The sequence below is a fragment of the Pelophylax lessonae genome, assembly GCF_965119305.1.
Source record: "Pelophylax lessonae genome assembly, chromosome: 11".
Lineage (NCBI taxonomy): Eukaryota > Metazoa > Chordata > Amphibia > Anura > Ranidae > Pelophylax > Pelophylax lessonae.
In genome coordinates, this window is record NC_138778.1 from 204,486,878 (window position 1) to 204,506,944 (window position 20,067).

General features: G+C 46.1%; 1 protein-coding gene across 10 annotated transcripts in view; it reads right to left on the reverse strand.

Annotated features, from left to right (window-relative positions):
• The window catches only part of KCNQ2 (potassium voltage-gated channel subfamily Q member 2), a gene marked incomplete at its 3' end in the record, with an annotated part of 158,990 nt that overhangs the window by 42,804 nt on the left and 96,119 nt on the right, over nucleotides 1–20,067 (reverse strand). For 6 of the 10 annotated variants that reach the window (XM_082271642.1, XM_082271645.1, XM_082271644.1 and 3 more), the window contains exons 8-11: nucleotides 17,456–17,550; nucleotides 15,794–15,817; nucleotides 14,670–14,738; nucleotides 1,768–1,797 (exon numbers count right to left, since the gene is read on the reverse strand). In XM_082271642.1, the coding sequence (XP_082127768.1) occupies nucleotides 1,768–1,797; nucleotides 14,670–14,738; nucleotides 15,794–15,817; nucleotides 17,456–17,550 (218 nt within the window). Of the gene's footprint in view, nucleotides 1–1,767; nucleotides 1,798–14,669; nucleotides 14,739–15,793; nucleotides 15,818–17,111; nucleotides 17,147–17,455; nucleotides 17,551–20,067 lie in introns of those variants that run through there. The other 4 variants (XM_082271647.1, XM_082271643.1, XM_082271640.1 and 1 more) reach the window with 2 other exon arrangements.

Consider the following 20,067-nt stretch of genomic DNA (forward strand, 5'->3'; position numbering starts at 1 on the left):
ATATGAGATCATAGTTACTGATGAATCACACGACTCTGAAAGCCAAGCTACAGCCCAAAAGTTTTCTTCTGTTTTGGGGAGGAAGGGTTAGAACCTCTACCAGGAATTTACTTGCATTCACCATCTCTTACGATTCCTCTTACTTTCTGCTCTGGTGACAGCCAGCCAATCCCTGACACAGGGTATCACTGAGACAGGAAGTAAAAGGGAATCTCGCCAGCTGCGACAAAAACCGCTTTAAAAATGTAACATTTTTGCATGTCTACTAAAAAGGTGTTTAATTCAGCTTGTATCCATTAAAAGACCTTTAGAAATATCCACCAGTATACCCTTTTTGTAGAATTATTAGTCTTTTATTTAGCTATCAGTGGGAAGGATTTTACCAAAAAATGTTTCGGGACCACACAGGCCCCCTTTCTTGAGACACTGTGCCCTAAAAATGGTTCCTGTGTGATCCTGAATTATTTGGTTACATTCATCTCTTTATAATGGACAATTATTCCTTAAGAATATTCGACTGGTGGAAATTTCTACAGATCCAAACAGTGAAAGGTGCCATTGCTCCAGTCCACCACAGCACTCTGAAATGAATGGGCATTTATCCATGTGTGTGCAACTGATGCTATTGGATTTCCCCAACAAACGTTTCAGGACCATTATAGAGCCCCTTTCTTGAGGCACTGTGCCTTGAAAAAGGGTTCCTGTGTGATCCCGAATGGTTAATTGGTTATATTAAACTCTTAATAATGGTCAATTGTTGTAGAAGAATGGTTAATCAGTGGAAATTTCTACAGATCCAAATAGTTGAAGGTGCCATCCATCCAGTCCACCACAGCACATCACAGAAATTTATGGACATTTATCCATATGGTGTGCAGCTGATGCTATTTGTATCTCCTGGAAATAGGTCTTGTATTGTAATAATAAGTGGGAGGACAGAAATGAGATGATATCTTCCTTGTGAGGGATACAGGAATCTTCATTGGACAGGCAAAGAAACTGTTGTTTATTATACTGAGCAAAAGTTCAGGGTATTCAATTTCCCTAACAGGCGCAAGCTCATTAGGAAAATGGAGAGGTTCTAGCCCTTCCTTAAATCTTCCAAGAATGCGGTCTAGAGCTGGGCTTGAAGAAAAAAACATAGTACTTATAGTGGTAGGAGAAGTCATTTTGTGGTCTTTTTTTTTTATTTATTTTTTTTAGAACTTACATTGCCAAGGCAGAAATTTTTTGAAAACTCGTGCCAACGAGACCCAGTAACATCACCAAATTTTTTTTTAGGCTTAATCACCATAGTGGCCAACCATAGCCATCTTGGAGAATAAATGAGACAACAAGGTTGGTGGCAATGGGCAGGGAGAACAACTATCGCTTACGATCCTTTCCCTTCAAAAGCCCAGCAGGGTGTCCATGAGGCAGCCACGTTGTACCATCATCCAATATGTAAATCGGTCAGGTTTGATGTGGTGATGGGGGAAGATGCACTTGGAGCTTCTTAAAACCCAAGAAGGCCAGTTGCCACAATATCAAGGACCATAAGGAACGTAGTTTGTTCTCGAAGAACTGACCTAAGACCACAAAATGGCTTCCTTCACTAACTATAAGCAACAGCTGCCCTTTTGTGTTAGGAAAATTAGTTGAAAAACTCGGGATGTTATAGAACAGATGGATGGTAGATGCTCAGTGGAAGATTAGATGAAGCACACAGCGACAGAGATGGGTGGGTGTGAGTTTAGGTTACCACAAGTGACGCTTCAGGATACCAACCTGGGAGGAGGCTCGGTCTGTGGCTCCTTCCTTAAAACAAAAGCGATATCATGTTAGCTGCAATGCAATGAAAGATGGCGCAGTCTTTGTTAATACAAGGCTGTCTTGGGCCTGGGCTGCAGGCATTAGTAGAAGCAAGCCAGGCACGTGACAGGAAGGTAAAATGATGCCTCAAAAGTCAATATCTCCCTACACAAAGGTCCTGGTCATCTACACCAACATGGACAATAAAATGTACTTTGTTTGTTTACCAAATATACAAGTAAAGAGAACCTGTCATAGCTAGGCTTGTATAATACTCAGAGTCTTAACTGATTATATTTATGAAGGCCAGCTTATAAAAGATTCATTTTTGGCCAAAGCAAGTCAGGTGCAGCCTTTTGCCTTTAATTTTAATGCGTCAAAATAGGACCAGTTGCATCCAAAGTAATGCAAAGCATGTCAAACCCAGCCTCAGAAAGGACATCCACAATGGCCCCTTTGGGTGCAGGTGGTAAGGAAACCATGCTCCTCTACATGTGCTCTTAAGAATACTATGGAGCTGGGAGATGGAGTGCAAGATCAGGCAGTTGACAGGACAGCAATTGTCAGACCTCAGATGACATCTCTCTGCTCTCAAGTTGAAGTGTCACTAAATAAGGAGCAAATGTAAAACTATCATAAGTTTGAGGGTTGTCCCATATGTTCTCCTCCTGAAAATGAAGCTTTGAAGCTTTTAGGACTTAATAAGCGTGAAAAACTTTTGAGGGTTGTCTCCTATGTTCTCATCCTGAATGTTAAGGAGGTTTGAAACTTTTAGGACAGAATAAGCGTAAAACTTTCCTAAGTTCGAGTTTTGTCCCATATCTATGTTTTCCTCCAGGACATGAAGGTGGTTTGAAATTTTTAGGTCAGAGCAACAGTGAAACATTTGAGTGTTCTCCCATATGTTCCCATTCTGGACACAGCTATTTGAGATTTTTAAGCCAGAATATGTGTAGAACTTTCATAAGCTTGAGGATTGTCTCAAATATTCTCCTCCTAAACATGAATGAGGTTTGACATTAAGACCAAATAACTGTGAAACTTTTGAGCGTTGCTCCATATGGTCTCATCCTGGAAAAGTGTCTTCAAAATGCTTCATTTTTTGCTGGGGATCTGCTACAGAAGGCAATAAAAAACTGGGAACATGTTTCATGAGGATAGTAAAGATCAATGCTTTTACCCTAATCAATGTTCCTACTACAGACTGCTGAGGTCCAGGTGGTGGGACGGGCCGCATGTGGCCATTGGGCCACAGGTTGGGCACCAGGAGTTTAAAGGCTCTCCTTTAGGCTCCTTTCACTTCAGCATTCTGGACCTTCACTCCTGAATGCACAAAGCCCTAAACCCCGGGTACCACACGATAAAAATGTTCAACCCCGTTCCTTGCTGCGGTATTGACAGGCTGGCTGCTGAGGGGCTGGACTCTGCACCTGTCCCTCCCAAGCACGCTAAACCGCCGGGAGGGGTGCACTGAAGCTGGATCGCCATGTGCATGGGTGTCATCTAAAACGCATGTTTGACGGTGCCAGTGTGAATGAGGCCTAAGAAACTGTCAGCATATTTGTCATTCACAACCAGGAATGGTTCTAGTTTTCAGCAGAGAACCCCTTTATAGACCAAATTGTCTGCCGCCCCCAATTTGTATCTATAATTAATACCCAATCAGATCAAATTGCTCCCTTTTCGGATTCAGGAGGGTATACGCAAGAATGCGTCTCCTCAAACACGATAATAAATGAGGCTCAATGGATTCTCTAAGTGTCTGAGGAAGAACTACCTGCATCCCCAATGGCATCCAGGTTCTCGACGGGGTTTCGTTCCTAAGTAGGTGATATAAACGCCGCAGATGCAATATGGCCATTGTCTTGTTCCGTTCTATTCCCTGAGTCCTTTGGCAGCGTCCAAAATGTCTCCCCTTTCATAATGCATTCCTTTTTTCACACAAGACAGAGGGGCCTTTATTCCGGCTCTTCAAACTTCACCTCACATCCATCGGGAGGAATGAGTCACTTGCAGGGAGGGTAGGCGTTGCTATGGCAACCACACTCATCCGTAGCCGTAGAAACCGCATACTTATAGTCTGGGCAGCCGAGCCACGGCTTACATTTGCTCTGTAAAACCTGCTTCTGACCCCATTCACATGGGGGGGGGGTGCCACTTTTAATTATTGACTATATTACAGAGCTAGGCCTATTAGCAGGGCTCGAGTCCTGCAGGAAGGCATAGGAGCGGCGTTCCTGTATGTTATGCACAGCAGGAACGCAGATCCCGTTAGCAGCCGCGTCCTGGTACCCCCCCCCCCCCAACAGAATCCTGCGCCACTTTCTGGAATGGAGGGTCGGTAAGCCCAGATTGCGGGTTCCCGACTGCTTCCTCCAGCACCACGGCTGTCACACTGACAGTCAGCAACCCCCCAGAAATTCAAGCCAGCAGTACCCGCCAGCAATAAAAGTCAGCAGTACCCGCCAGCAATAAAAGCCAGCAGTACCCACCAGCAATAAAAGCCAGCAGTACCCGCCAGCAATAAAAGCCAGCAGTACCCGCCAGCAATAAAAGCCAGCAGTACCCGCCAGCAGTAAAAGCCAGCAGTACCCACCAGGCGTACCAGCCAACAGTACCCACCAGGCGTACCAGCCAACAGTACCCACCAGGCGTACCAGCCAACAGTACCCACCAGGCATACCAGCCAACAGTACCCACCAGCAGTACAAGCCAACAGTACCCACCAGCAGTACAAGCCAGCAGTAACCACCAGCAGTACAAGTCAGCAATACCCACTAACAGTACCCACCAACAGTACCCACCAGCAGCACCAGCCAACAGTTCCCGCCAGCAGTACCCACCAGCAATAAAAGCCAGCAGTACCCACCAGCAGTACCCAGCAACAGTATATGCCAGCAGTATCAGCCAGCAGTACCAGCCAACAGTACCAGCCCTGGAGGACAGCCAGCAGCAGCCACTAGCCATACCCACCTTGGGGACAGCAGCAGCCAGCGATACCTGCAGTAATCCTGAGGAGGGGAGTGAAGATTGAGGTCAGTTGAAGTGCAGGTAACCTGCAGGGCATCCGTGGTAAAGCAGCCTTGGGCCCCTTTCACACGATCGGGTCCGCCTGTCTATTTTTCAGGTGGACCCATTCGAACCCTCCATTCACCTGTATAGAGTGGTAATTGTAAAGGGACTTGTGTCTGTTTACACCCGCCTCTCTCCAATCCGATCCACTTAAATATAACAGAAGGGGATCCGTCCCCTTCTGTCTGGATGGATCGGAGGGCCCATAGAGTAGACACAAACCTGTCATCTGCCTGCTCCGCTCACTGCGGCCCGCGACTGATTACCAAGTCGCTAAAGTGGCCCTTGCTCCTTAAAAGGTTTATTATATACGCACTATATATATCTATATCTCACACACTTTTTTATTTTTGAGGTAGGCCTTCAGATGGAATACACAGCAGGGATGTTTTATTATTGATAGCCGGCCGGTGACCTGCCATGAATATTTACCGGCTAGGGGGTTTTAATATTAAAAACACGAGGAGGAACCTTTAACCTGCATCAATTTCTACTCTACAATTCGGGGCATCCCAGGTTTTAGGAGAAAGCTCCATCTATACATTAAAATCGGAATATTTTAAAGTAACTTAAAGTGCAATCAACATGAAGAATCCCATCATTCTCAGTAGTGCCTACTAACACCAGAGCATTGCATTGCTTGTTGCGCATAGAAGTGCTAGAGCTTTTTTGGTGGGAAGAACTGCGCATTTTTGGCCCCCATAGACTTCAATGGGAGCACCTGAAAATACAAGCTTTTTAGCACAGTTATGGTGCCTAACGACTGGGGTCTGGCAGATACAAACAAGATGACTTTTCATTGGGTAAAATATAAAACCACCAGAAGTTTAAAAACACATGAAATACAGGTGAAATATGTTTTAAAAATGGTCATTTGCGCCTGAAGAAACTCGTCAAAACGCATTACAAAAATGCCAGAATACACGCACTCTCAAATGTGACAGGAGGCTTAGGGCTTGTAGCTGGGCTTGTAGGTGTTTTTCAAATATCTCTTGCACCCAATTGAAGGTCCTCCCATCCAATCTGCACATTTCCCACTTGGAAAAGCCAACATACACAATATTGCCAAAAGTAATTGGATGGCTGCCTTCACATGCATATGAACTTTAATAGCATCCCAGTCTTAGTCCGTAGGGTTCAATATTGAGCTGGCCCACCCTTTGCAGCTAGAACAGCCTAAACTATTCTGGGAAGGCTGTCCACAAAGTTTAGGAGTGTGTCTATGGGAATGTTTGACCATTCTTCCAGAGTATAACGGCACGCGCGTCCCAATACTTTTAGCTATATATATATATATATATATATATATATATATATACATACACACACACACACACACTGAGCTTGTAATATTTCCACCTCCCCGATTCCTAGACTCTGACCTCTCCTTCAGCCCCCCACATCCAATCACTGGCTAAATCTTGCCGCCTTAACCTCCGTGACATCTCCAAAATTTTCCCCTTTCTAACGCACGCCACAAAACAACTTATTCACTCCTTGGTTATTTCCCGCCTTGACTACTGCAACTCCCTACTCACTGCCCTACCTTTAAACAGGTCCCCCGCGCCCGCCCCCCCCCCTTCAGTCTATCATGAATGCTGCTGCCAGATTTTTACACCTTACTAACCAATCCGTGACTGCTTTCCCTCTCTGGCAATCTCTTCACTGGCTTCCCCTACTATATTTTAAAATTCAAAATACTAACCACAACATACAAGGCCATACACAACATCCATGTGTTCTTTGCTATGAAGGCCAGTTATAGGTGGGGGCAGAGGCCAATTTCTTTGTTGTTAATGTGTACTGGTGAGTGGAAATACTGGATGCCTTTGCTGTAATACCATCAGCTGGGCTTCCAATATGCCCCCAATTACCTTTCAGGAGGGATGGGCCACCTCCAGGCTCACCTGCCCCTAATCTATCCATTAGCTTGCATGTGCTTCCACTGTGAAGACTCTTATAAATTCATTAGAGCTAGGACTGCAGGTAACACAGGGAGCCGTGGAGTTGCCCTGCAGCTTACACATGCGTTTGCAAATGTGTGCTAACTAAACCTCTGTTTTGACGCAAACTGTTAGACAGGTTAATTTGGTTGGTAAGCAGACTGGTTGGCAAATTGAACTGGGAATTTTATTTTTGTTTGTTTCATGTGCGTTGCCCTTCCATGTGTTCTTTGCTATGAAGGCCAGTTATAGGTGGGGGCAGAGGCCATTTTCTTTGTCATACACAATATCAGCCCCAGCTACATCACCAACCTAATCTACAGATAACGCCCAAATTGTCCTCTCCATTCCTCCCAGGACCTCCTGCTCTCTAGCTTTCTTGTTACCTCCTCCCACGCTCGCCTCCAGGACTTCTCCAGAACCTCTCCCATCCTCAAACTCCCTGCCCCAGTATGCTCTGGCTCTGTCCGCCTTCAGGCGATCCTTGAAAACACACCTATTCAGGGAAGCCTATTCATAGCATAAATCCTTAATGAATAATAATTCAGTAATCCCCAGCAAGTATTTTACGGAACTTAAAGTAGACAAGCCCTTCAGCTAAGAGTCTGTTCAGTGGCGGCTGGTGCTCAAAATTTTTGGGGGGGCGCAAAAAGAAAAATGTAATAGGTATTGCTTTGCGTCAAAAAACGCAGTAAAAAATTGCGTGACTTTGAAGTCATGGTACAGGCATGGCACAGGTGATGGTATAGGCATGGCATAGGTGATGGTACAGGCATGGCACAAGTGATGGTACAGGAGATGGTATAGGCATGGCACAGATATGGTATAGGCATGTCACGGGTCATGGTACAGGAGATGGTATATGCCCCCTTTCAATGCAGAGACCAGTGTACATGCCCCCTTCAATGCAGAGTTCAGCGTGCGTGCCCTCTTCAATGCAATGAACATTGTGCTGTGCCCCCTTCAATGCAATGAACACTGTGCTATGCCCCCTTCAATGCAATAAACACTGTGCTGTGCCCCCCCAATGCAGAGTTCAGCGTGCATGCCCCCTTCAATACAACTGTGCTGTGCCCCCTTCAATGCAATGAACAATGTGCTGTGCCCCCTTCAATGTAATAAACAATGTGCTGTGCCCCCTTCAATGCAATAAACACTGTGCTGTGCCCCCCTCAGTGCAATAAACACTGTGCTGTGCCCCCTTCAGTGCAATAAACACTGTGCTGTGCCCCCTTCAATGCAATAAACACTGTGCTGTGCCCCCCCCAATGCAGAGTTCAGCGTGCATGCCCCCTTCAATACAACTGTGCTGTGCCCCCTTCAATGCAATGAACAATGTGCTGTGCCCCCTTCAATGTAATGAACAATGTGCTGTGCCCCCTTCAATGCAATAAACACTGTGCTGTGCCCCCTTCAGTGCAATAAACACTGTGCTGTGCCCCCACAATGCAGAGTTAGCGTGCATGCCCCCTTCAATGCAACTGTGCTGTGCCCCCTTCAATGCAATGAACAATGTGCTGTGCCCCCTTCAATGCAATAAACACTGTGCTGTGCCCCCTTCAATGCAATAAACACTGTGCTGTGCCCCCTTCAATGCAATAAACACTGTGCTGTGCCCCCTTCAATGCAATAAACACTGTGCTGTGCCCCCTTCAATGCAATAAACACTGTTCTGTGCCCCCTTCAATGCAATAAACACTGTTCTGTGCCCCCTTCAATGCAATAAACACTGTTCTGTGCCCCCTTCAATGCAATGAACACTGTGCTGTGCCCCAACAATGCAGAGTTCAGCGTGCATGCCCCCTTCAATGCAATAAACACTGTGCTGTGCCCCCTTCAATGCAATAAACACTGTTCTGTGCCCCCTTCAATGCAATTAACACTGTGATATGCCCCCTTCAATGCAATTAACACTGTGCTGTGCCCCCTTCAATGCAATAAACACTGTGCTGTGCCCCCTTCAATGCAATAAACACTGTGCTGTGCCCCCTTCAATGCAATAAACACTGTGCTGTGCCCCCTTCAATGCAATAAACACTGTGCTGTGCCCCCTTCAATGCAATGAACACTGTGCTGTGCCCCCACAATGCAATAAACACTGTGCTATGCCCCCTTCAATGCAATAAACACTGTGCTGTGCCCCCTTCAATGCAATAAACACTGTGCTGTGCCCCCCCAATGCAGAGTTCAGCGTGCATGCCCCCTTCAATACAACTGTGCTGTGCCCCCTTCAATGCAATGAACAATGTGCTGTGCCCCCTTCAATGTAATGAACAATGTGCTGTGCCCCCTTCAATGCAATAAACACTGTGCTGTGCCCCCTTCAGTGCAATAAACACTGTGCTGTGCCCCCTTCAATGCAATAAACACTGTGCTGTGCCCCCTTCAATGCAATGAACACTGTGCTGTGCCCCCACAATGCAGAGTTAGCGTGCATGCCCCCTTCAATGCAACTGTGCTGTGCCCCCTTCAATGCAATGAACAATGTGCTGTGCCCCCTTCAATGCAATAAACACTGTGCTGTGCCCCCTTCAATGCAATAAACACTGTGCTGTGCCCCCTTCAATGCAATAAACACTGTTCTGTGCCCCCTTCAATGCAATAAACACTGTTCTGTGCCCCCTTCAATGCAATAAACACTGTTCTGTGCCCCCTTCAATGCAATAAACACTGTTCTGTGCCCCCTTCAATGCAATGAACACTGTGCTGTGCCCCAACAATGCAGAGTTCAGCGTGCATGCCCCCTTCAATGCAATAAACACTGTGCTGTGCCCCCTTCAATGCAATAAACACTGTTCTGTGCCCCCTTCAATGCAATTAACACTGTGATATGCCCCCTTCAATGCAATTAACACTGTGCTGTGCCCCCTTCAATGCAATAAACACTGTGCTGTGCCCCCTTCAATGCAATAAACACTGTGCTGTGCCCCCTTCAATGCAATAAACACTGTGCTGTGCCCCCTTCAATGCAATGAACACTGTGCTGTGCCCCCACAATGCAATAAACACTGTGCTATGCCCCCTTCAATGCAATAAACACTGTGCTGTGCCCCCTTCAATGCAATAAACACTGTGCTGTGCTCCCACAATGCAGAGTTCAGCGTGCATGCCCCCTTCAATGCAACTGTGCTGTGCCCCCTTCAATGCAATGAACAATGTGCTGTGCCCTCTTCAATGCAATAAACACTGTGCTGTGCCCCCTTCAATGCAATAAACACTGTGCTGTGCCCCCTTCAATGCAATGAACACTGTGCTGTGCCCCCACAATGCAGAGTTAGCGTGCATGCCCCCTTCAATGCAACTGTGCTGTGCCCCCTTCAATGCAATAAACACTGTGCTGTGCCCCCTTCAATGCAATGAACACTGTGCTGTGCCCCCACAATGCAGAGTTAGCGTGCATGCCCCCTTCAATGCAACTGTGCTGTGCCCCCTTCAATGCAATGAACAATGTGCTGTGCCCCCTTCAATGCAACTGTGCTGTGCCCCCTTCAATGCAATAAACACTGTGCTGTGCCCCCACAATGCAGAGTTCAGCGTGTGTGCCCCCTTCAATGCAACTGTGCTGTGCCCCCTTCAATGCAATAAACACTGTGCTGTGCCCCCTTCAATGCAATGAACACTGTGCTGTGCCCCCACAATGCAATAAACACTGTGCTATGCCCCCTTCAATGCAATAAACACTGTGCTGTGCCCCCCTTCAATGCAATAAACACTGTGCTGTGCCCCCACAATGCAGAGTTCAGCGTGCATGCCCCCTTCAATGCAACTGTGCTGTGCCCCCTTCAATGCAATAAACACTGTGCTGTGCCCCCTTCAATGCAATAAACACTGTGCTGTGCCCCCTTCAATGCAATGAACACTGTGCTGTGCCCCCACAATGCAGAATTCAGCGTGCATGCCCCCTTCAATGCAACTGTGCTGTGCCCCCTTCAATGCAATAAACACTGTTCTGTGCCCCCACAATGCAGAGTTCAGCGTGCGAGCCCCTTTCAATGCAGAGCGCCACAGCATTGTTCCCAATCACTGCAGAGCGCCACAGCATTGTCCCCAATCACTGCAGAGCGCCACAGTATTGTACCCCAATCACTGCAGAGTGCCACAGCATTGTCCCCCAATGATTACAGAGTGCCACAGCATTGTCCCCCAATGATTGCAGAGCGCCACAGCATTGTCCCCCAATGATTGCAGAGCGCCACAGCATTGTCCCCCAATGATTGCAGAGCGCCACAGCATTGTCCCCCAATGATTGCAGAGCGCCACAACATTGTCCCCCAATTATTGCAGAGCGCCCACAGCATTGTCCCCCAATGATTGCAAAGTGCCCACAGCATTGTCCCCCAGTTATTGCAAAGCGCCACAGCATTGTCCCCCAATGATTGCAGAGCGCCACAGCATTGTCCCCCAATTATTGCAGAGCGCCACAGCATTGTACCCCAATGATTGCAGAGCGCCACAGCTTTGTCCCCCAATGATTGCAGAGTGCCAGCATTGTCCCCCAATGATTGCAGAGCGCCACAGCATTGTCCCCCAATGATTGCAGAGCGCCACAGCATTGTCCCCCAATGATTGCAGAGCACCACAGCATTGTCCCCCAATGATTGCAGAGCGCCACAGCATTGTCCCCCAATGATTGCAGAGCGCCACAACATTGTCCCCCAATGATTGCAGAGTGCCAGCATTGTCCCCCAATTATTGCAGAGCGCCACAGCATTGTACCCCAATGATTGCAGAGCGCCACAGCATTGTCCCCCAATGATTGCAGAGTGCCACAGCATTGTCCCCCAATGATTGCAGAGTGCCACAGCATTGTCCCCCAATGATTGCAGAGTGCCACAGCATTGTCCCCCAATTATTGCAGAGTGCCACAGCATTGTACCCCAATGATTGCAGAGCGCCACAGCATTGTCCCCCAATGATTGCAGAGTGCCACAGCATTGTCCCCCAATGATTGCAGAGTGCCAGCATTGTACCCCAATGATTGCAGAGCGCCACAGCATTGTCCCCCAATGATTGCAGAGTGCCACAGCATTGTCCCCCAATTATTGCAGAGCGCCACAGCATTGTCCCCCAATGATTGCAGAGTGCCACAGCATTGTCCCCCAATTATTGCAGAGCGCCACAGCATTGTACCCCAATGATTGCAGAGCGCCACAGCATTGTCCCCCAATGATTGCAGAGCGCCACAACATTGTCCCCCAATGATTGCAGAGTGCCAGCATTGTACCCCAATGATTGCAGAGCGCCACAGCATTGTCCCCCAATGATTGCAGAGTGCCAGCATTGTACCCCAATGATTGCAGAGCGCCACAGCATTGTCCCCCAATGATTGCAGAGTGCCACAGCATTGTCCCCCAATTATTGCAGAGCGCCACAGCATTGTCCCCCAATGATTGCAGAGTGCCACAGCTTTGTCCCCCAATGATTGCAGAGTGCCACAGCTTTGTCCCCCAATGATTGCAGAGCGCCACAGCATTGTCCCCCAATGATTGCAGAGTGCCACAGCATTGTCCCACAATTATTGCAGAGCGCCACAGCATTGTACCCCAATGATTGCAGAGCGCCACAGCATTGTCCCCCAATGATTGCAGAGCGCCACAACATTGTCCCCCAATGATTGCAGAGTGCCAGCATTGTCCCCCAATTATTGCAGAGCGCCACAGCATTGTACCCCAATGATTGCAGAGCGCCACAGCATTGTCCCCCAATGATTGCAGAGTGCCACAGCATTGTCCCCCAATTATTGCAGAGCGCCACAGCATTGTCCCCCAATTATTGCAGAGCGCCACAGCATTGTACCCCAATGATTGCAGAGCGCCACAGCTTTGTCCCCCAATTATTGCAGAGCGCCACAGCATTGTCCCCCAATGATTGCAGAGTGCCAGCATTGTCCCCCAATGATTGCAGAGCGCCACAGCTTTGTCCCCCAATGATTGCAGAGTGCCACAGCTTTGTCCCCCAATGATTGCAGAGTGCCAGCATTGTCCCCCAATGATTGCAGAGCGCCACAGCTCACTTACCGGTGGTGATCGAGTCTTCTCTTCCAGTCCAGATGACCTCCACTCCTCTGGAGACGCTGCGCGGCTGCGGCCTGGTGAGGTGACTGCCTGGTCGGGTCGTCCGTCTCTCTGAAGTCGATTCCGGTGTCCGGTCTGCTCTCCGAGTCTCCGCTGACTCTGAGTCCGCTCCGCTCTGCTGTGCCCATCCGTCCACCGCACTGACTCGTGACTGACGTACGCGACGTCAGCGGGGTCACGGGTCAGCATCGGATGTCCTGGATGATGATTGGTCCAGGCTGGAGACTGGACCAATCACAGCCAGGACATTCCAAAAGTGGGGGTTTCCTAGCGCTGTACCCTGCGCCCAGGTTACGCCCCAGAAGGCAGCCAATCGGCGCCTCTTCTGGGTCGTAAACCCCACCCCCCCACAGCCTCCACATAGGCCGGCGAACACAATTTTTTTTTTTTTTGAAAACTTTATCGATTTTTTGTAATTTTTTTTTTTTTTTTTTTTTTTTTAATTTTTTTTTTCTTTTCTTTTTTTAGGGGGGGGCGGCGCCCTGGCGCCCCCTATGCACAGGCCGCCACTGAGTCTGTTTTGCTTTTTTTATGAAAAAATATAAATATATTTTTTTTTACAGAATGTATGCCGATTTATACTACATGGAACTGAAAGCAGCATAAAATTATGAAAGTAATAAATGAAGTGTAGAATTGGACAAGTAGTATCTCATCTATGGTATAATACAAAGACAGTGTGCATTTGATTGCATTTGCTTTGGAAATTGCAACAATCTAAAAACAAGCAGCAATACAAAATTCAATAAGGTAATATAAGGATCTATCTAAAAGCCACAAAAATATCCAATTACGGATACAGTCTGTGTCCCTTTGGGGGAGATTTCCTTTCACTTCTCATTCCAGAGATATTGGAAGAGACCCAGGGCCATCCTACTCTTTTTTCAAATATAATTCTGAGCTTCAAAGTCAGAATTTTGAATATGAAAAACTCAGAATTCAGACTTTAAAACTCAGAATTCAGACTTTAAAACTCAGAATTCGGACTTTAAAACTCAGAATTCGGACTTTAAAACTCAGAATTCGGACTTTAAAACTCAGAATTCGGACTTTAAAACTCAGAATTCGGACTTTAAAACTCAGAATTCGGACTTTAAAACTCAGAATTCGGACTTTAAAACTCAGAATTCGGACTTTAAAACTCACTCAGAATTCGGACTTTGAAACTCAGAATTGTATTACTTTTTTTTTTTTAGGATGGACCCAGGGCTCTTCCATACAAGTACAAATAGAGACAGCAAGTCTGAGATTCAAAGTCGGAATTCTAACTTTGAAAGTCAAAATTCTGACTTCAAAACTTAGAATTGTGTTAGGATGTCCCCAGGGCTCTTCAATACTAAGACAAAATGGAGAAAGGAAATATTTCCAGCTGGGACACAGAAAATTATAAAAACCTGAGGGGGGGGGGGGACTAACTCCCATGAAAAAAATTAACTCGTCTTTAGATAAACTTTAAAACTGTACCTACGATATAAAAATTGAAATAAAAACGCATTAAAAAACCTAAAAAAAAGGGAGTTAAAATGCATCAATGTAGGCTTGTTAAAACTGTATTGCCAGTCAATTGATTTGGGTAATGAGATTTATATTAACTAAGATTATTCCAGTTCAATATTTTACATGCTGTGCCCAGGCAACCATATAGAACATAATGTAAAAGTAACACATTCATGTATCACAGTGGTAGGAAAAAACACTAAAATCTAAAACGGCATAGCATAAATCCTTCATTAATAACAATGAACCCCCCAACTCCTACTGCCCAAACTCCCATCCCCCAACATCTGACCTGAATGTTAGTCCAGATTTGCTCTTCAGGTTCCGAAGAAGATCTAGTTGGTTCAGTGGTGGGATCAACCTATGGAGAGATGATAGAAACACAGTATTAAAATGTATAAAAATTAATCATTCTAACTATTTTATGGCCACTACCCTGATTTTTCTATTCCATAGGGCCCCCTTCTCTGAGCATAATTAAATTCAACCTGGTTTTGGTGGTTGGATACAAAAACAGAACTGGTTTTGGGTTTGGGGATTGGATACAAAAACAGAACTGGTTTTGGGTTTGATGGTTGGATACAAAAACAGAACTGGTTTTGGGTTTGGAGAATGGATACAAAATTTGACCTAAATGAGATTGACTAAAGTGACGCCATTTTTTGTTCCAAGCAAAGCCGTGGTGGAATATATTAGTGGTGTTGGTGCAACTTTCCCGTTGGTGACAAAGGAAACGTAATTTAGAAAGGGATCACACTAGAACCAGCAGGCCACAAAACACAAGCAAAGAACAGGGTTAATTACAACACGACCACAAAACATCTCATACCCAACGAGCAATACGGAGGAACGCCAAGATCAAGCAACATTAAGTTGTGTTTTCAGCGTGAAATAGCGACTGTGTTAGACGTCTTGGATCTGAGCAAAGCTATTGGTTAAAAGCCAATAGGCAGCATTCTCACAATTCAGCTCAAAGTGGCAGCTCCCAAGCACCCATAGTCTTTAAAGCGGCCAATTTGTCAGTTAACCCAAATCCCAAAGGAAGCAGACCATCAATTTAGGAGGAACCAGCTCAATGTCTATGGTTCCTGGTGAATTCATAGGCTGCTTTTTCCTAAATTTGCCTTTAATGGTCACCTCCACTCATCTAACATATGCTTTTTTTTTTTCTCTTTTTAGTGAAGCTAAAACCGGGACCTATTTTCCATTCTGAACACATGCAGGGTCATGTTGGGTGGACACCAGTGAATACAAACTCTCACATTCGTTCGCGCACAGCAACAGCACAAAATGGTGACAGTGGTTTCACAATCCCCGAGTGTACACAACACCACAATTGGGATGGCAGACCGACAGCACAATGCTAGGAGGAGGGAGGGTGAAAGACACTACAGTGCACATATAAGTGTGCCATACCTGGACGCACCGTATGTTTGAGAGCTGCTCCCCAAAATACAAAATGGGTGGGAGAAAAAAAAAAGGTAGGGGGGAAAGAGCAAAAAAAAAAAAAGTCAGGAATTATATGGAAGTGCTCAAATTATGGGTGAGGGATCAAGCATGCCACGGAGACTAAAATGCCAAGTGTCCAGAGATTTAAGTCAGGAAGTCAAAAACATTGCACAATCATTACTGGACCCATAAAATGGAATTTAATTGCAGTACCTTCTAAGCACACAGGCAGAGATGCTATTATAATCAATATGTATGTGCCTAAGAGCATAGACACACATGCTAAAGTGGTGAATAAAAACATTTAGCTCCCTCTAGAGGTGATGATAATGTGCTACACTACACTAAAAATAAATAAACAAAAAATAAAAAAATAATAAATAAACCACACCTTTCTGAAATAATGTAGATGGTTGTACCCATCTTCAACCATGGTTATAGAAAGGACACATGTATGCATAGTTTAAGGATTGTTCTAAGGAAATTTACTGATCTCTTTAGTGCCGGCTCACACTGTTCCGACTTGTCAGGCGACTTGGTCGCCTGACAAGTAGCGGACCGTGCTGTGCAATTGGAACTGTTCTAATAGGAGCGACTCAAGTTGCTCAGACTTAGAAAAAGGTTCCTGCACCTTTTTTTTTTGCAAAGTCGGAGCGACTTGCATTGACTTCCATTATGTGAAGTCGTTGCAAGCCGCGCCGAAGTCGCGGTGCACAGGCGACGGCATTAGTCGCCGAAGTCGTGTCGCCCTAGTGTGAACCGACACTGACTTTGAGAAAAAATAAATAAAAATCTTACTTGTCTTGTTATTAAATATTTTCAATACTGAATAAGGATTAGTTTGACAACAAAAAAAAAAAAAAACATACCATGCATAACAAAAGCCCGATCTTCCCACAGGATTTAATCTAAGGTGTTAACACACTGATTCCTACACATGTGAATAACAGTACCCAAAATTTCCTAGGAGCAGTTAAGGAAGACGAGGGCTGTCCACACACTGCTCACAACCAGAGTTATCTACAATACCTGTGATCACTGCGATTAGTTCACAGCAGTCACAGAGCTGTTCTGATAGGCTCTTCTGATTTTGCCTGTGTTCTGTGCTGTCCAATGACAACGTGATCACAGGTATTGTGAAAATTAAATTACAAAAAATGAGGATTATAAACGTCCTCTCAAAACAAAGGTGCCCCAACCGGCCATTTGGCTGGTTGAGAAGAGGTTAGTCACTGCCTGCAAATTAGTCCACACACAAGTACCCCATAACTTGGAGGAAAGTTACCTAGTGTCCTCGATGATCTGAGCCGTCTTCATAGGCTGATATGAGGCAACAACACATTACAAGTAATGGGAGGGGGGGGGGGGGGCGAGGAGGGGGGTTGAAGTGAAAAAAAGAAAAAAAATTAAATAAAGAAAAAAGAAAAAAAAGGGTAGACAACAAAAGCAAAAAGTATAAAAATTAATGCAATAATAACACAGATGTCAAACATGGAATTCAACTTAAAAAAAAAAATCAAACTGAAAATTCTCGAGTGAACAAATGCAAAATGATGGCAAGGGTGGAGAAAAGAATTGTGGCAAGGGATGGCAGGAGGAAGCGATGACACATGGGTTTTCAGCAGGTACCTGTACATGGGCACCGCCACAGTGCGCTCATAGTAGTGCCAAGTAGAGTGCAGGTCCATGCGTGACAGATTGGTGGCGTAAAATCTCCAGGAGGCCTAAAAGAGTCAAAATAGGTGAAGGATTTGCAACAAGCACTACCGACCCCCAAGAAAAAGGCTATTTTTTTCATTTGTAAGACAAACTTATACGCATAAAGATATAAGCCATGAATTTACAGAGTTACTGTCTAACAGATCATTTAAAAAAGGTTCAAGAAAATAATTTTGACGGTAGGTCTGCTTAAAAACTGAACTCCAAGCAGATATAAAAACCCACATATGAATTCAACTCTGTATTCAATACTACATTAATGCTAGTAATGTAAGCACCAAGTTCTGACTTCGTATCAGATTCTTGCAGTCCATGTACAGCAGAGCTTAGACTAGGGCAGGAAGACGCAACATAGGGAGCCAATTGGGTGTGCTGCTGTGCAAGCAGTATGCTGATAGCAGGAGAGAGCAGAGTGATGGGCTCATCAGTCTGCTGCTTCTCATTTCAATGTCTGGGGTTCAGCTTAGGAAGAACTGGGGACATGGGGTCCTGTAAAAAGCGGCATTGCTTGCTACAGAAAACATTTACTATTAATTGTATTTTTTTTTTTTGCTGCCAAAGCTGGCGGCAGCAGCGGAAAGTAACAAAGGCAGATGTGACCGCCCAGCTCTAAAAGAAAACTGGTTATAGTGCTATTCAGAAAAACACAAAGTCTGGGTTTTTTTTTTTACCAGGCAGGCAGGAGCAGCGAATGCTGATGAGACAGAAGTCAGCTCGGATCACGTGCTCCTGGCTGGTATACGGGAAACTGAAATACTGACTGCATAGGCTTTGTTTCAAGAAAATTCCTGCAGCTATTATGTTCCTTACAACAAAAAAAATAAAGTGCAGTAGGCTCATGAATCCTGAAGGTGGCGCTACTTCACAGTGGAATCTGAAAGGCGACTACATGTAACAGATCACAAAGTGAGAGAGAGCAAGATAGAGGGTGTTGGTGAAAAAGAGAGATAGAGGGAAGAGAGAAAGAGTAAACAGAAAAGGGAGATTGAGGGAGTAAAGAAAGAAAGGGTTGACAAAGGGAGAAAAAGGGGGGGGGGGGCAGTAAAAGAATAGATGGGAGAGATAAAGAAAAAAAAGACAATAAAAGGCTGATGGAGTTGGAGAGAGAGGAAGGAGGGGGGCGAGGGAGAGAAAGGAGGGGTAAGAGGGGAGAGAAAGGAGGGGGAAGGGGGGAGTGAAAGGAGGGGGAAGAGGGGAGAGAAAGGAGGGGGAAGAGGGGAGAGAAAGGAGGGGGAAGAGGGGAAAGAAAGGAGGGGGGGAGAGGAAGAGTAAGGAGGTGGGGAGAGGAAGAGTAAGGAGGTGGGGAGAGGAAGAGTAAGGAGGTGGGGAGAGGAAGAGTAAGGAGGGGGGGAGAGGAAGAGTAAGGAGGGGGGGAGAGGAAGAGTAAGGAGGGGGGGGGAGGAAGAGTAAGGAGGGGGGGGAGAGGGAGAGTAAGGGGGGAGAGGGAGAATAAGGGGGGGGCAAGAGGGAGAGGAAGGAGGGGGGGAGAAGGAGAGAAAGGAGGGGGGGGAGAAGGAGAGGAAGGAGGGGGGGGAGAAGGAGAGGAAGGAGGGGGGGAGAAGGAGAGGAAGGAGGGGGGGGAGAAGGAGAGGAAGGAGGGGGGGAGAAGGAGAGGAAGGAGGGGGGGAGAAGGAGAGGAAGGAGGGGGGGAGAAGGAGAGGAAGGAGGGGGGGAGAAGGAGAGGAAGGAGGGGGAGGGAGAGGGAGAGGAAGAAGGAAGGGCAGAGAGGAAGAAGGAAGGGCAGAGAGGGAGAGGAGGAAGGAGGGCAGAGAGGGAGAGAAAGAAGGAAGGGCAGAGAGGGAGAGAAAGAAGGAAGGGCAGAGAGGGAGAGAAAGAAGGAAGGGCAGAGAGGGAGAGGAATAAGGAAGGGCAGAGAGGGAGAGGAAGAAGGAAGGAAAGGAAAGAGGGTAGAGAGGCAGAAGGAAAGAGGGTAAAGAGGACTCATTGTTGTCTCCTCTCAGATTTTTCTATCTCTGTCACTCAGAGATGACGACTAGCTGCCCAGTAATGCACTGATAAAGGACTTTTGCCTTATGAATGGTGCTGTAGGGTGTGACATTTTTAATTTCTCCATTAACAGTATTTATCCCTAACAGAGGTGGAACCCTTCCTGGTACAAGGCAGAAAGGTCACACCTGACAGTGTAGACAGAGTGTACTGGTCTGTATAACCTTTTAATATGAACTTGGCTCAACATGTTGAATATGCCAGAAATTTCATTGTCATTGTTTCGGGAACCCAAGTGTCAGCATTTTGTTTTTCTGCCCCCCAAGTGTCAGTGTGTCTTTGTAGTTGGGTCCTCCAAGTGTCAGTGTGTCATCATCTTATTCTAGGACCACCCCAAGTGTCAGAATATCATTGTTCTGGGACCCCCAAATGCCAAGATGCCAATGTCCTAGGACACCAAGTGTTAGAGTGAATTGTTCTTGGATTCTATGTGCCAGTATTTCAGTGTCTTGGCACCCCTAAGTCACCACGTGCATGCATTTTGATGAGGTTACAGAAATGGTTTTATTACATAT